Below are 17364 nucleotides of genomic sequence, written 5' to 3'. Positions count from 1 at the left end.
ATGCAAACAAACAGCACTACTAGCTTTCTCCTCTTGCTCCCACTGACCCCTCTCCACAGATACCCTGGTTGTATTTTCCTAGGAATTCTACTTCTCCGTGGTAAATTGCATTCACCATAGGAAGCTGGATCGCTCCTCCTCATTCATACTGACTCCTGTTCATTCAGTGCACCCCCTTTCTTTCACTTTTCCCAGAAGCAAGGTGCTTGGGCTTCAAGCAAGTGTGATTTACTATGTGGTCTTGGTCAAGGTGTTTTGGGGTCTTACTCTCTCCATCTTCTCATTTGACTCCCCTACGTGATGTCAGGACAGCCAAAAGCAACACTGGTACTTCTGGACACAGCTGCTCTGAGCAGCTTTTATTGGCTTCTGTCCCCACCTGCTGAGTCAGAGGTGGGCCAATCCCCTCAGAACCATCCTGTCCTTGTGGAGAGGCTGCAGTTAAATCTGTGTCTTTGCAGCCTCCTAAGCAATTCTGGCTAGCTCACTGTTTCCCACGTCAGACATTGCCATGATGTCCTGTCATGGCAAGATGATTGTCACTGCAGTTGTCCCTACTTGAAGTGATGATGACCTTGCCCCAGCTGTCCCTGGAGGATGGCAGCTTGATGAGTAAGTCTTGAAGCTTGCTAGATGCGGCTCAGCATTTCACACACAGCCTTGATCAGACGGACCCCAATGTGGGCCTTAGGCCTTGGCTGGACTCAAGCGTTCTGACAGTCAGTCCTGAGTGTGTCTCCGTGCTATTTGTTTTGCTAACTTGTGTTTCCTTTTACAGCGAACGACAAGATTGAAGACATCAATGGCTGTCCAAAGAACAGATCGCAAATGGTAAGTGGGTCCATCGGTAATGTTTGTGTAAGGTTAGCAGGCTGGGACTCTAAAAGACCTGACCAGCTTGAAAAACATTCACACCAGAAGCTCTGCTCCATGGGGTTACTTAGGTTGTTAATTCCCCATCAGCCACCCCCAAGTAGCTGTTCTTTCTGCTTCTGACACATTTGTTGGCATTCTTTAAGAAATGGGTGTGACATCTGTATAGATTGTCAGACGGCAAACATCCTTTATGTTGAAAATAAATCATACAGAATGGGCACAAACACATGCATGCTTAGAGCATGGACACTCCATGACTCAAAGATCTGTGATCATTTCTGCCTGTGTGGGGTACAGAGATTCAGATGGGGTGGTGAGATCTTACTGATCAGTGTGGGACATGTGGTCTGGTTTCCTGTGAGGATGAAAGGGACGTGAAGTTGGCACTGTGGTGGTAAGTGAGAAATGAACAGTGGCGTCCGGACTCTGCTCAGCAACCTTGACAAGTGATATCCTCACTAGTGTGATGCATTTAAGCTTTTAAAAGGCAAACACTAATCTGTAGTTAGTTTAGTGTGTTCTCTCCTCATGTTGCCAAGTCTTTGAATTCCTATCGATCACTGCGTTGGGGGAAAGGGGGCCTGTGATGTGGGAGCATTTACCGCTTCACCCAGAGAATGCATGTTGTCAGAGTCTGGTAGGAAGTTCAAAAACCTGCACATGGATTCGCTTCCAGAAATCTGAAGAAGGGCATAAAGTAGTTTTCCATCCCCACCTGACTCCCCACTGCTTGACAGGTGTCACAGACCCCGGAGTGCCTGGCATTTCCCAAGTTCTCTTTAATTTTCTCACAGCTCTCTCTTTAATGTCCTGAAGAGTTGGGCAGCAGGCAGCCTTTTCAGACAGCTTTTTAAAATGCACAAAATGTATTTTTATTATAAAGTGCTCTCTCTGTGTGTGTGTGTGTGTGTGTGTGTGTGTGTGTGTGTGTGTGTGTGTGTGTGTGTCAGAGTGTCATTTTCCAGTTTACTTCTGAAGCAAGTTTCTTCTCTTGGGCGAGCCTCTGGAGGCCTTGTCTCTTTTCCTTTGATCCACAGACCAGCCATTCCTTACGTAGGAAAATCCCCAGACAGGACTCTGGGAACTGCTCTGACTCTTGGGAAGCCTTGGCTGCTATTTTTACTAGTGCTACTGCAGCTGTCTAGTGTATTAATAATTGAAAACTTTTGGACACTAGGAGACTTAATTTTAGTACAAGCATTCTACTTACACGGGACTATCTTCATGTAAAAGAGAGGCATTCCTTTCCTCTAGGACAGATACCAGTGCATTTGTCCTAGCCCATTGTCGTTGAGTGTAGAGCTGACATTTGAAGGTAGGCAGCTCTTCATTTTATTTGGTACAAATGTATTTTCTGCACAGTTTATTGGAAACGCTGCTTGTTATTAAAGTCTACTTTCAAGCTTATAAAATATCACCATCTCAGACTCGTCTGTGAAAATTTATTTTTATCTGCAAATGTGTTTGTTATAAATACTATCACAACAGCAAGGCAATCCTGTGGCTTCCCCACAACTCAGCTATGTTAGTACTTGGAGGGTGGCAGTGTGGGGTTTTTTTCTTTTTTAGAACAGCAATATGAAAGTCTACAGTTGCCTGTGATAATTGGTTGCAGTCTGGGGTGGGGAGGCAGACAAAGTCTCACGGCATACAGAGCAGAGAAGGGCTCGGCGAAGATGATGGGAGTCTCGGGAAATGAAGAATGTATATGATAGCCATTCTATTCTGTTGAAAATGACGATGAGGATGATGTGTCTCGGGAAATGAAGAATGTATATGATAGCCATTCTATTCTGTTGAAACTGAGGATGAGGATGATGTGTACAACAAGGATTATTGCCCTTTACAGTGACATAAATCAGTGACAGATGCATGAGGCAGAGCTACCAGGTCATGTAGGAAGTGAGATGTTGCTTAGGCTGACTGAATAATTATGTGTGTGCGTGCATGCCTGTGTGGGGTGCATGGTGTGTGTGTAAACATTCATGCACAGTTAAAATGTCTGTATACCTGTCAAATGTAGCTTGAGATTATGCCAGCCACCATCTCTAGATTCCTAAAAAGCTAATCTCTCTGTTAGACATTATTATTATTGTTATTGTTGTCATTGCTATTATTATTATTGTTGTTTTATGAGTGGTTTGTTTGTTTGTTTGTTTGTTTTTCAAGATAGGATTTCTCTGTGTTTCCCAGGCTGCCCTAGAACTTGCTCTGTAGATTAGGCTGGCCTCTGCCTGCCTCTGCCTCCCAAGTGCTGGGATTAAAGGCAGGCACCACCACCGCCCGGCAACATTATTTAGGGTGATCAGTGATGACCCTTTGCTGTTGTTTGAAGGAGAGCATCGTTGGGGTAGAGGGAAGATGACACACAGTGAGATAAGAACTTGCAATGGCTGGTCCACAGGGAGGGTGAGTGACTCTCTCAAATACGGAAAAAGAGTATCCACCAGGAGTCTTTAGGAGAGGAACTGAAGAAAAGCAACTGTTCCAAGCAGAGGGCTAAAGCTTCAGCTGGGCAGTGAGCTTCGTAGGAAGAACAAACCTGGAAGAGAGGCCACTTTCCCTCCCTTCCAATGCCCTGTGCACAGGCTGGCCAGGAGCTCTAGTTTCAGCCCCTGCTGTGAGCCCCACTCTCCTAGAAGCCCCACTCTTTAGAAAAGCATGGAAAAGTGAGAACACTGGAAATGGGCTGGAATTCCAGGGGTAGAGGCACGTAGACAAGAGGGACATGATATTGCATCCTATCAGCTTGTCAGTCAGCCAACAGAGTGTCTCCTGATGCCAAGCCCTGAGCGAAGCCAGGTGAGGAGCAAGCAGCAAGAAGCAGTCTCTGCCCAAAGGACAGTCAGATGCCTGGGCAAGAGAACAGTTAGCACACCAGGACTCTACAGCCCAGCCCAGCCCAGGGCAATCATTTCTGAGGCAGGTACCTGGGAAGGCTGCAGCTGTGAGTCCCTTCTGGCTGCTCTGCAGTGTCTGCCCTCACCCTGTTGTGCCCATGATGAAAATTGGGGCCTGGGAAAGACCGAGGTATGGCCGGCCTCGCAGACATGGAGGCCTGTGTAGACCTGGAATGAACCTGCTTCCTTTTCCACCTCCAGATTGCTGCTTCTGGGACAGTTCCAGAGCAAAGCTTTCTCAAGGATAAGATCCAAGGCCGTCGACTTGGATGGCAGTTTAGCTGTGGGATCTAGGAACTGCAAACCTGCCCAACTGGAAGGAAGGAGTCATTGATTGCTTGTGTCAGTGTTAACATGTGTGCTGCTGTTTGGTTATAAGCCCTTCTGTGCTGGGATATTCAGCCCTGGCTGGCTGTGGCTGCCACGGCACTGCCCTTTGCAGGTAGAGGCTTGGGTGCTAGGTTGTTGAGTACTAATCCCCGGGACTCAGCCTGATGTTCATCCTTCAGCATCCGTGACTCTCAGTGCCCAGCTCTTCAGAAAGTGAAGCTTGACATCGTTGATAAAGTGCAGGCTTCCCTTTTCCAGAGCAAGCCTGACTTTGGCTTGTTTTTATGGATTCAGTCTGACTTTGAATCTTCTGGGGCCAAATCCTTGGACATTCTAGAGCTCTAGAAACATCATTCCCCGCCCCGCCCCCACTCCATTCCCCCCTATCAGACATGTTCCATTGACCCTTAAGTAAGTTTGTGTGTGCGTCAAAGCTGGTTGAAATGTTTTGGCTGTATGATGTTGCCATGGTAACCGAGGGGGCATCTCTTTGGCCTTCAAATGATTTGTTCAGCAGAATGAAGTGTTAGTTTGGAAGGAAAACATTGTTTGGAGCTCAGCCAGAGGGTGCTGAGCAGCCACTGGGTGGCTCCTTCTCGCCTCTAACTCAATGTCCCGTGAGATCTCGGGGTAGGGGGGGACTCTGTTCCCTGTGGAGCCTTGGCGCGCGGTGGTTTTCTCTTTTTCATTATTTTAAGCAACTTGGCTTTCTGTCCTCATGTGGGGGAGGCATGGAGCTGGGTCTTTTAGAAAGGGGACCCACACCTCCCTTTTCCTCCAGCTAGGCCTCCATTCCAACTGCCTGTTGGCCCCTCTGTGGCTCTCTGGGAATCTTCTTGCCTTTTCCCCTGGAATACCTAAACTGAGGACTGCCTGAGTTGCGAGCCAGGCAAGATTCAGCTCCTTCCTGTTGTTCTGTGGCCCGGAACTAATCATTTAATCTTTGAAGCCTCAAGTTTCCTGTCCTATGAAGTGGGAATGATAATAGCATATAGCTCATGAAGTTTTTTGTGTGTGAACTAATGAAGCCATGAAAATACTGATAGTTGATAATAATTAAAATGGTGAAATGCACTAAAGCAGACAGTGTTTGCTCCAGGCGCTGTTAGAGTCCTGGGTAAACATCCTTAGTTCACCTCCTTGCAGCCAGCAGCTGAGCTTGCTCCCCGCTTCTCCTGCTTCCTTGGCAGTCTTCATGGTGCTGATGCCATCATTTTAGTGGTTCGTGTCTTTAAGGATGTAGACCTCTTGAGAAATTGGAGGGAAAATGCCAATCCTCTCCTCCTCAAGTGATAGAGACCCAGAATTTTGCATACAGCTTAGCAGATCCCAGAGGTTGACCCATTGCCCCCTGGGGCTCTAGAGACCTCAGGCTAACTCCAAACTCCTCCTCCTTCTTAGACTCTGCCCTGTGGAAAAATGCTAATACCCAGGTTGCTAAGACAGAGTCTGCACATAAGTACAGATAAGGGGATGGCAAGATTCCGCAGGCTTTTCTCCAAGTTCCATGGGAAGATACCTTCCCCCCTCCCCGCCAAAGTTATGTGTAGAACCCCCATTCACTAGTGATAAAAGCTGAATTGCTGCTACAAGAGGGATAAGCAGCTTAGAGCAGGCCTACCCTGGCCAACCTTTCCAAGGACAGCATCTGAGGAGACACAGGGAAGGAGCGAGGTGGCATTAGGCCTCAGAGCCAAGGCAACAGGTGCCAGCTCTGGTCCTCCTTCCTCTCTTCCCTCTGTGATTGGATTATTACAGGGTATGTCATTTCTGTTACCACCAGGATCAGGACAGCACCTGCCTGGTAGCATTGCGCTTTACAGTTTCCACAAGATGGTCTGTGTGCTGGGCATGGGGTACCACTCAGTATAGTTAGTTCTTCAGATGATGAGTTGTTAGAAAAACACACAGCCAGCATAGTGTCCAGCCTTATCTATTAATCACGCCTGGCCCAGTCCCTTCTTCACAGCGTGGGCCCCGATAATCCACTTAGTTTTAGCTTTTCACTTCTCTGGAACATGTGAGAGAGGAAAACCAAAAACCAAAAAACAACAACAAAAAACTCACAGAGCAAGCATCACATTTCCCCGACTGGTACCGAGTGCCAGGAGCCCACCTGGTTATGTGCAGTTCTCAACACTGTTGTGTAGTTACTTTTCTCATTGCTATGACAGATACCCAAAAAAAGGCAGCTAAGAAGGGGGGCTTATCTGGCTCAAAGTTTGAGGGTACAGTCCATGGCGGCGGGGAAGGCATGGAGGCGGGAGCTTAAGGCAGCTGGGTCATGCTGTTCCTGAATTCAGGAAGCAGGGAGAGATGGATGCTGGTACTCAGCTCACTGTCTCCTTTTTCTTCAGTCTGGGATCCAGCTCATGCAATAGTGCCTCCTGGACTGGGTTGAGTCTTCCAACTCACTTAAACCAATGTAGAAGCTCCCACACAGAGATGCCCTTGTTTCCTTGGTGATTCTAAATTCCATCAAGCTGACACTATTAGGGATCATCACGGCTTTAAGAGGGAGGGATGGTTCTTAATCTATATTTGCATATGGGAACTGAGGATCTGGGGGAGCAGGTTATTCACCCAGGAGGAGGAAGAGTTGGGGTCTTTGCTGACATGGAGAAGGGACACAGTAAAGAATAGTGTATTCCTCCTCACACATCCTTGTTCTCCATGTGTATTGACCTGGGAGACAGCAGCAGTCAGACTTAGCTAGGAGTTAGCCAGAAGGGAGGAGTCTGAATGTTTCTGGGAAAGGCCTGAGGTGACCTGTCACTGGGAGCTCATGTGCTGCCATGGGCAGGTGGCCCCTAGTTGAGATGCCTCTGGGCGCCAGGTCTCTCAGCCTCATGCTCTACAGAGCCTCCAGGGCCAGGAGAGGGACATCTGCAACCGGATCAAATTTCTAGGCACAGTGACCAGGAGCTCTCCAGGCAGCTGCCAGCAAGCCAGCAGCGTGCCTTGGGAGTGTCTGAGATCCTCGGGCAGCTGAGCTGCCTCTGCACCAGGCTCCTGGGTCTATTTTTACATGGCCTGAAGGGCACACACATGTTACAAAACCAAGAAGGAATGGGGGAAAGCTCAGAGGGAGGCCTCTCAGAGTTTATAGCAAAATACAAAGAAGCCAGGACCAAGAGTAGCAGGCAGCACCCAGAGTTTCCTACCCAGTGGCCATTCCACCATCCTGGTTTGTTTGAGCTGTTATATTTTAAAGGTGGTAGCAGTCCATGTCTGTCTCTATACCTTAGGCCTCTGTTTTGTTTTATTTTATTAAGGTTTGTTTTTATTTAGGTGTGTATATGTCTGTGTATGGATTTGTTGATGAGTGAGTGCAGGTGCCCAAGGAGCCCAGAAGTGTCAAATTGCCTAGAGCTAGAGTTCCAGGTGTCTGTGAGCCGCCCGACTTGGGTGCTGGGAACTGAACTCGGGTCTGCTGAAGACTGCTGCTGGGTCTCCATTCCTCTTCTGCACACTCAAGCACAGCTAGAAGGCCCTTCAGGGTCCAGTGACTGTCCTCTTTAGCCCCGCTGCTGGACACCTTAAGGTGTATGAGGAAGGCGGGGTGTGTTCAGGTTTTGTACCTTGATATGTGTTGTCTGGTCTCCAAGGGTGACCTTCTGCATGTCCCCTCTGGGCCAGTGAGGCCGTTAATGCTCGGGTCAGTTGTTTCCAGAAGAGCTGACGTAACTAGGTGCCTCTGTGTGTGTGTGTGTGTGTGTGTGTGTGTGTGTGTGTGTGTGTTCACCAGAGTCATCCTTATAGGAGATACGTATCTCACCTGAGCTGCACAGGCCTCTGCCAGAGAGATGACGGACACACAACGGGTGGTTGGTGCTTGTCTGGTAGACAGACAGACCACGGAAGGAGCTGGCACAGGTGTGTTTGTGGTAGAAGGTCTGCAAGGTGAGGTATTCCTATTCCGTCACCTTCAGCTAGGCCGCAACTGGCACCCTGGGTAGCAGCGTGGAAGCTGTTCGCAGGAGCTCAGGAAAATTTCGCAGTGTTCTGGAAACTTCTTCCCCTCTCTTAATTCTTTGAGTTCAGGAAAATTTTTGCAATGTTCTAGAAAGTTCTTTCCTTCTCTTAATTCTTCCTAGATTGATCTAGCAGAGTTGCATAGGAAATGGCACTTGTCAGGACACGTATCTCATTTTCAGTTTGAGTTCTTTTGTTGTTGTTTTAAGCAGCATGCCGAAGCATCCCATGGGATGCTACCAGAGATTAACACCGAGCTGACAAGGATGACAAGCCACCATTCTGAGTGCTTCAGATGCTGTGGTTCATTTTAGTCTCCTCACAGCTCGCAGGGTGAGGAGTGTATGTTGTTCACTCCATTAAGTTTAGTGAGGAGTCAGGAGCTCTGCAGTGCTGACTGGGGGTCACTGTAAAGAGCACGCCCCTTCTTCTCTCCCTCCTCGGAGCCGATGTTCCTAGTGTTCTCCGACTGTTTACATACAGTATTATACAGGAAACACACCTTGCACACACTGTGTGCTGAACACTGTGCCTTGACACCTCATGTTAACTGTTTTCCGATATCCTGTGGAGGCAGACATGATCACTTCCAGTTTGTAATGAAGGAAACTGAGGCAGACGGCAGTTGAGCAGCTTGTCTGAGGCCACCCAGCTCTAATGACTGTCATGCCGAGGCTCACATGCCAGAAGCCTGACTCTAGCAAATCCCTTATTATTACACGTTGTTGTATACGGACAGTGATCAAAAGAAGAGGACTGACTGTGACACAGGGGTGGAAGTGACATTGTCCTACCCCCCCCCCCTTACAGAGGCATCGCAGAGGTACAGGGTGAAGACAGGTGAGCATGGGCTGTAATGGGGCAGGGCCGTTTGATGTGTGAGCTGAGCAAAGCCCAGATCTCTCTGAGGCAGCTTCTCTCTTGTAAAAGGGGGAGAATGGAAGCTGCCCCTAGGCAGGCTGTGAGGGTAGAGGGGGGCCGGTATTAGGGGCTCATGTCAAGTGTACATGAGATGGAAGTTCCCATTGGATGTCACCCACCCACTCCCTATTGATCTGTGCAACCAGGGTGAGCACAAGGATTTTTTAAGGGGCAGGAAATAATAGAGCCCGATGGATACCATACTGCCAGCTTTGGGGACAGAGGCAGGGGCCATGAGCCATGGAATACAGGGGTCCGAGAAATATAGGGGTACATCCTGCTGTCGAGGCTGCCCAAATGGACACAGCGCTGAAGCACAGATGGACAGAGCTTGTGAGCTTAGCTCTCTGAGGCCTATATGGGACGTCCGACCCTTGTAGAGTAATGTGTTGTTCAAACCTGTTAAGCTTGTGGCGATTGCTCATAGGAGCATCAGGAAGCTAACACACTCTAGGATTCAAGCACAGTGACTTACCAGATGAGAAGGGGAGTTCCTGGGGTCCTTGGCCACAGCTAGCCAGGCTCTTTCCTGTAAGGCTGACTTTTCTGGGAGGTACCTCCACTGTTTGCATATATCAGGAAGGAGAGCAAGGAGCTCTCCATGGCTGCACCCTCTGAGCAGACGCAGGTAGGAGGCCTGTAGAGCAGTTGCAGTTCATTTTTGGCACATTCTCCTCCCCTATCCCCTCCCCCTGCATCACAGGTACCCCCGACTCTGAGCAGCCATGGAAGGCTGCGCCATTTCATCTGAACTCCCAGAGCTGATGCTGACGGATACAGTTCTTCTGCAAATGTAAACTTGGGTGGGTCATGCCCCCCGACTCACGTGTGTTTGTCTTGTAATTGACATGATGTTTAAGCCATTTTTACGAGAGACCGATCATATTTTATGTGTTATTAAATAACGCCAAAGCTCTGTCTTGCAAGTGGCCTGTTTTCCATCTCTTTGCCTTGCTCCTGGCATTGGGCTATCCAGGTTACACGTGTTCAGCTCATGTTTCTCCGATGGAAGAGCTAAACTGTATGTGATCTGACCACCTGGGGACTTATCAGGGGCAGAGGCAATGCTGCTCTTCAGATTTTTTTAATAAGTGTAATACTTTAAAATGCTTGAAGATTTTTCCAAGTTGTCCTAGGCCAAGAAATTCTCCCATTCTGTATCTTCTCTCACAGTTTCACTTATTTATTATTTTTTAATTTAATTTTTTGAGACAGGTTTTCACCAGGTAGCCAGGCTGGTCTGGAACCCACAAGCCACTCTGGCATCATCGCTGTGCACCGCCATTCCTGGCTCACATCACAGTTACAAAGGGGTTGGAGAAGATACCAATGTAGCAGGTCATTTGGGTTTGGCAAAGCCTCTTAAGCAGGGCTTCTCAAACTTCGGTGAGCACGAGGAGCATGGCAAATGGAATGTTCTGGGCCTGCGACTTTTTCACCCTCGGGGTCTGGGAGGAGGGGGAGAGTCGATCACCTTTACAAGCTCCCATGCGGTGCTCAGGCCACCAAGCTCCCAACCCACTTGAGTCTCAACATTGTCTTAGATTCAAGAGAAAAGCCTCAGCTGGCCATAGTGGCACACACATGTAATCCTAGTACCTCAGGAGGTTAAGGCAGGAGGACTGCCATGAGTTCAACAACAGACTGAGCTATGTAGCAAGACTGTCTGAAAAAAAATTTTTTTTTAAAACAGAAAAGAAAAAAGAAAATCCCCCCCCCCCCCCCGGGGATATACCTGTTCAAATATACTTTTAAGCACAGTATCTAGTCATCAGGGTGTTGAAATGTTTTAGGTTGACAGTATTTACAAAATGTCTGCTGAGGTTGACATAGGACCTAATCTGGTGCTCTTCTGGGAGACAGTCTTTAAGAACATTGCTCATTCTTTTTTTTTTTTTTTTTTTTTTTTTTCTGAGACAGGGTTTCTCTGTGTAGCTTTGGCACCTTTCCTGGAACTCACTCTGTAGCCCAGGCTGCCCTCGAACTCACAGAGATCCGCCTGGCTCTGCCTCCTGAGTGCTGGGATTAAAGGCGTGCGCCACCACCGCCCAGCTAAGAACATTGCTCATTCTAAGTAATGGGGTTTGCCTTGTTCCTCTCGTTGGCTGAGGTCTCATGGAAGTGACTTCCCCACAGTCCTAGTTCCTTGGTCTCTAGGACCCTTCGTTTGCTCTGTGGATATATTATAGGGTCCTAATGTATGTTTGTCTTGTATTTCCCATGACATTTAAGCAAATTTTATAAAAGACTGATCACATTTTATATGCTATTTGTTTTTCTTTCTCCCCCAAGTTTGTTTGTTTGGTGTGTGTGTGTGTGTGTGTGTGTGTGTCTCGCGCACACGTGCTCCATGATACATGTATGGAGTCAGAGGACAAACTTGCAGAATCTAGTCTCTCCTTCCACTGTGTAGATTCCAGGCATCAAACTCAGGTCAGGGGTTCCAGACTTAATGGTAGTCACCTTTACCTGCTAAGCCATCTCACTGGCCCCTGGGCTGTATGATGATAACAAAGCTCTGTAATATAAACAATGTTTTAATCTCTTTATCTCACTGTATTCCCTACTAGACATGAGCGGTTTGCAGGCAGAGGTCTTATCCCTGGTAAATGCTCAATGGAAATCTGAAGGGGATATTCCTCTCACACCTATGCCAGGTCTGAGGTGTCCAGAGTGGTAGCTGGCAACCTGGTGCTTGGGGAGGTACTTGGTGTATGCCAGGGTGATGGCTTGGGGATAGGGTGGGTTTGCAGCATGCCTCAGACCTTCCTGAGCAGAACAAGAAATCCGATGATGATTTATAAGCATTTGGATCATGGTTTGTATAAAAGCCATCTGGGCCCTGTGCTTGGGCCCACCTCCCTGCACATGTCCTCATGGAGTTCTTATGTTCAGCCTAGCATCAAAGGACTGGTTTTTCTATGTGTGGTTTTTAAATTTTTTTATTTTCCTTTTATATCTCCATGAAACAGAACTTAGCATGGGATGCCTGTTCGCATTTGAAGGCGTTCGCCATCAGTGTGTGCACACAAGAACTGGGAGCCCTGTGCTCGCTTGAGCAGAGGTGGAGGGTGGTGGCCTACAAGTCTCAAGTGCAGGGTCAGAAAAACTTTAAAAACAAAAAAAGCCTGACTGATGTTCTCCGTTAAATGAGAGTGGCAAAAATTGATTTACTGCTTTGGTAGAAAGATAATCAGGCAAGAATGAGTTAGTTCTTTATGGGGAAAATTGGCTAAAACGGGGCAGCAGAGGCTCCCTCTGGGCAGATATGGACTGGATTTCTGACTATTCCCATCTCCACCTACCTTTTTTTTTTTTCCTTGCACTGTTAGGGATCAAACCCAGGGTCTTATCCATCTCAGGCCAGTGTTCTACTGCTGAGCTACACTTGTGGCTCCTCCTATCCTCTGGTACCCAGCTTGTTGCCTGTCTATCCCCCAACACTCATTTTGACTCCACTAAATGATTATATCCTTGGGAGTATTACGAACTTCTTAGGAAATCCCGTCCCTGGGCCTGTGGTAGTCTGAAAGATTCTTGTTCTGGAAGCATCTTGATTTGGGAGGAACACTGTGTGAGTTTATTTTCTGTGGCTGTAATAGGATACCCTGACCAAGAGCTTAGGGAGGGAGGGGTTTGCTTTGCCTTGGAGTTCATGGTGGGGAAGCCATAGACGCAGGCACAGGAGACTCACCTGGCAGACAGGAAGCAGAGAAATCACATTTCTTCCCACACAGGAAGCAGAGAAGTGGGGGAGACAGGAAGTGTGGCTGAGGTATAAAACCTCAAAGCCCACCCCTAGCGACACACTTCCTGCAGGAAGGCTCTACCTCCTAAAGTTTCCATGACCTCCCCTAACAGCACCACTAACTTCGGACTAAGTGTTCAAATGTATGAGCCTGTGGGGGACATTTCTCATTCAAACCACAGCAAGTGCTTATAAATGTTTTTTCAGGGATTTAAATTGTCTCTGCTTCTGAAGGGCGAAAATACTTCGAATGAACTTGAGAACCTCTTAGAAGGAAGCTACCTTCCTCTGTGAGGTGTCCTTTCAGGGGACAGGACAGGATGTGGTCTGGATGGATGGATGAAGCCCTCTTGAGTTGCCTTATCACATTGCTGAAGACTCAGACTGGGAAAACGACCCAAGGAACTGCTCAGTGCTCAGCTTGGAGAAGCGCTTGCTGTTTGGTTGTTTAAACGGGGAAGTACAGTTTACGAAACACTTTTGTTTATATTTTTTCCCTTTTTCCTTTTAAATTTTTAAAATTTATTTTACATACCATCCACAGTTTCCTCTCCCTCCTCTTATCCTGTTCCCTCCTCCCCCTCCCTAAACTGCAGTTTAGGGAGACACATGCTCAGTGTCTACATCCCCATCTGGGAGGCGACAGCAAGATTGTCTACCTTGCCCAAAGACAGACAAGAGACAACGAACACCCAGTGATTGTATTTCTGGGTGTTAGCTCTGACCAGTTCAAATCCTTCAATTCTCTGCCCACCATTAAATTGTCCTTGTAGGGATGATTCCATTAACTTCGTGCTTGAGGTGAGTTGGCATTTTCTCCTGAGTGGTTTTGTCAAGTGAGAGGGTTTCCCATGTTGGTATAGACGTAGTGACATTGTGGCACTGATGTAGAGTTGGGTTGTATGGCAAGGCCCAACCAGAATCTCATCTCTGTGTTCCCTTCTCCTGGAGGAATTGGAAGGCAAGAGACAAAAAGCCTCATCTTGACCTGCTGTGAGGTCCCAGGATTCACCTTTGCTTGGAGTCTGCGATGAGAGAACCTGGAGGAAAGCCTTCCTCAATCGTATTCTTTTTGAGAAAGTGTTTGCATAAGCAAATCAAAAGGCTCTTCAGTGTGTGTGTGTGTGTGTGTGTGTGTGTGTGTGTGTGTGTGTGTGTGTGCATGTGGAGGCCGGAGGATCTAATATGAGAGAACAGCCAGAGGCATCTGGAAGAGTCCAGAACAAAGAGAGAAAGACATAAACTGGATATGGCCAGCAGACTGGCCAGGGTCAGGGCTCTCTGGGAGAGATGGGAGGACGGCAGGGGATAGAGAACACATAGTGAGAGAAGCAGGAGCAGAGAGAGCGAGAGAACATAGCAGGAATAGCAGGGTTATAAGGAGAATGAATAGCTGTGGGGAGGGACGCCTATGAGCTGAAGGGAGTGTGAGGTACGGGAGCAGATGAGAAGGCCTAGGATTCTAGCATGGACTTTGAAGTGTGTACCAGGTACCTGTGATGCTGAGGTAGGCTAGAGGCCATCATGAGTTTTAATATTCTAATAGGTACCACAGATAGCCACTTGTCCCTCCTGTCAGAAGTAAGGGAAATGACCCCTGTCACAAGTTCCTGAGGAATGTGGGCTTTGATCTAACCACCAGAAATTGTTCTACAGTCCAGCTTGAGCCCATTTCCGGATATTTGGACTGCCTTTTGGGGTGTGGGGGATTGGAGTTTCCTTTGGACCTTACAGCCGACTGACCAGCAAGGCCCAGGGGTCCACTGGTCTCCACCTCACTAGTGCTGAGATTTCAAGGGCATGCCACAGTGTCTGACTTTTTTCTGGTTTCTGGGATTGAACTCAAGTCTTCACACTTACAAAGCAAACCCTTTACCTGCTGAGCTATCTCCCCATCCCTTGATCTCACTCTGTGTGTATTATGTGTAACTGTTCTTATGAGACTCCTTTGAAAAGGACTTTGGGGATTTGGGATTTGGTTCTGACTTTCAAATTCTACCAGTTGCTTCGTTTATTAGTTGGTATAGCGTGGCCTGTTTCACCATCACCCAGCAGGTAATCTTAGTCTTTGGAGTAGTTGGGTGCTGTCTTCTTAGCACATTGAGAAGGAGGTGACAGCACATGAAATGGTCAGTATTCATGTTCTGTTTTTTTAGTAAACATGAATTTTTTAACAGTAAGTGGAAGTTTTATTTGGTTCAACTGAATGCTTGCACAAAGATTTAAATAGTAACAGAGATTAGCATTCTATGACAAGCCAAACGCTATCACTGTTTCCGCACAGGTGCACCAGGTATCATGTAGCCTTGGGAAGCCCAAGGGTGTCCTGCAGTGGAGACCTCCCATGTCCAGTGTATTTTCCTCATTCAGTGACCACAACATGTCTCGGACATTCTAGCTCTCTAGTAAGCAGAGTCGATTATTAATACTATTTAAATTATTTTTGTTCTCAGTTTCTGACTGAGTGGCAGGTGTCCTTACTCATACTGTAGAGTTTAGAAGTATTGGTCAAATCTAGTTTCTCGGTATGAGGCATCTTGCATGTGACTTGCAAAATTCCCAACTATCTGTTAGTGATTGGTGGTGGTATATAATTCCAGTCCAACCCCTCAGCTATCCCTGCAAACAGCTTTGGGGATAAAATGTAGATGTGCCTTCTGTTTGCTTTATTGTTTAGACTTGTGGTGGCCTGAGGTGTAGGATTATAAACAAGCAAAGTGACAAGAAGACGCAGAGCATGGGGAGCCCATGACTGGCTCTAAGTGTGTAAGCTGACTCTCAACATGGTTGTGATGGCCAGTTTATGGAGTGGTTGTTTGCTTGGAAGCCAGTGCATGCCCAGTAGGCTGGCTGTTCCTTGAGGGAGGACAATATTGTTCTGTCACTGTGCTGTCTGCATCTAGGCTAGGGCCTGGAAGAGAGCGGGTGTTTAGTTGGTGTTTTTCAAGGACCATGTGAGACCTCTGGCTTCTAGTTACTTCCCAGACAAGATTCTTCTGCAAGTGTCACTGTTTGGAACTGGAAGTCATGATTTTCTGGCTAAAATTAGTGTCTGGGTTTGTTCCTTCTCTCTGGGTAAAGCCAAAGGTTTCTGCAAAACACTATATAATTTTTAAATGTAAATTTGCTTTACTGGGTTAGCTTTTCCATTACTGTAACAAATCCCTGAGGTGATCAGCTTCCAAAGAGAAAAGTTCCATTTGGGCACCCTGGTTTGGAGATTTCACTCCGCATCCGCTATCTCCTGTTGCTTCTGGGTTTACAGCAGGGCAACCGTGCATCATGGTGAGGAACACATGGCAGAGCAAAGCTCTCTTCCCTTCAAGGCTGCCACAAAGTGAAAAAGAGATAGGAAGGGCGTATCTACCTGGCCCCTTGTGCACACCCCCCAGTGACACCCACTAGGCCCTATACTGAGTGGGTTCCACCCAACAATAGCACCAGCCTGGGCTGTGAAGCCTTTAGCACATTTCAGTGACATTTGCAAACTATAGCAGTCATTCACATTGGATATGATTCCCATCATTGACTTAATTGGCACATCTGTCCATCACCGCTCCTACTGTGCCTTTGATCCCCAGGGACTTGCTTGTCTCAAAGGCTGAAAGTTTGTGCCTTTGACAGCCACCTCCCTGCTCTCTCATCCTCCAGCCCCTGGTAACCCAAAGCCCGGATGAGGCCCTCCAGTATGGCCCCTTAGCCCTCCTCAGTGTTCATACTCTACTCCTCACTTGGAGTTCTTGACTTTTCAGAGCGCCGGCATCAAAGTTAGCTTCAGCTGTCAACTTGACACAAACCTAAAGTCACCTGGAACCGCAACTGAAAGATGGAACAGACCGTGCTGGCCTGTGGCCCTGTCTGTGAGGCATTTCCTTAACTCCTAATTCATGGCAGGAGGGCCCGGCCCACTGTGAGTACTGCTCTGACTTGCCAGGTGGGCCTGGGACGACTAAGAAAGGCAGCTGAGCAAGCCGGAGGGAGCAAGCTCTGAAGCATCAATCCATGCAGTCTGAGTGCAGCAGACAGTCCGCTTCAGGTCCTTCCTGAGCTCCTGTCTTAGGTTCCTTCATGATGGACTGTAACCAAATCAATCCCTTCCTAAGTTGTTGTTGGCAGTGTTTACTACAGAAACAGAAAAGTGAACAAGAACAGGGAAGTCACTGGAGCAGGGGGAAGGAAGAGCTGGGCTCTGGCTGAGTGCGTCGAGCAGGGCTGTGCTGTGTGGAGGTCCCCATTACTAATGGCTTGCCTCCACGGACCAAGCCGCCACCCGTGAAAGCAAGCGGGCAGCGCTCAGCTCTGGAGATCCGCTCTGGGAGTCTCCGGGGGAAGACTGGCTTTAGCACCTTTGTCAGGCTCGATTTGTTTCAAGGGAAGATTTGGAAAGTTGGAAAACCCTAGGAAAATGAAGTAGTCTAGGCCGTTGGAGACACAGTGGAAAAAGATAGTCACCGGAGGAATTTGAGAGGCTTGGTTTCAATTTCTCCCCCTCTAGAATTTTTTTGTGTCCATATGGACTTACCCATTTGCTAAAACATCAGAGAAACTCCTGTAAAGTTTCCTTTTTTTTTTTTTTCCCAAGGAATTCTTGACAGCATCTTGGAAAGCTAAAGT

At 47.7% G+C, this 17364-nt stretch overlaps 1 protein-coding gene across 1 annotated transcript in view; it reads left to right on the top strand.

The window, feature by feature from the left end:
* The window catches only part of Nav2 (neuron navigator 2), a 367113-nt gene that overhangs the window by 129960 nt on the left and 219789 nt on the right, over positions 1-17364 (top strand). The window contains 1 exon segment of the mRNA XM_052762814.1: positions 779-831. Coding sequence (XP_052618774.1) covers positions 779-831 — 53 coding nt within the window.

Source organism: Peromyscus californicus, unplaced genomic scaffold, assembly GCF_007827085.1.
Source record: "Peromyscus californicus insignis strain IS unplaced genomic scaffold, ASM782708v3 Scaffold_4__1_contigs__length_199733344, whole genome shotgun sequence".
Lineage (NCBI taxonomy): Eukaryota > Metazoa > Chordata > Mammalia > Rodentia > Cricetidae > Peromyscus > Peromyscus californicus.
Note: the sequence above shows the minus strand (reverse complement) of the source record. Positions and strands in the feature narration are given on the sequence as shown.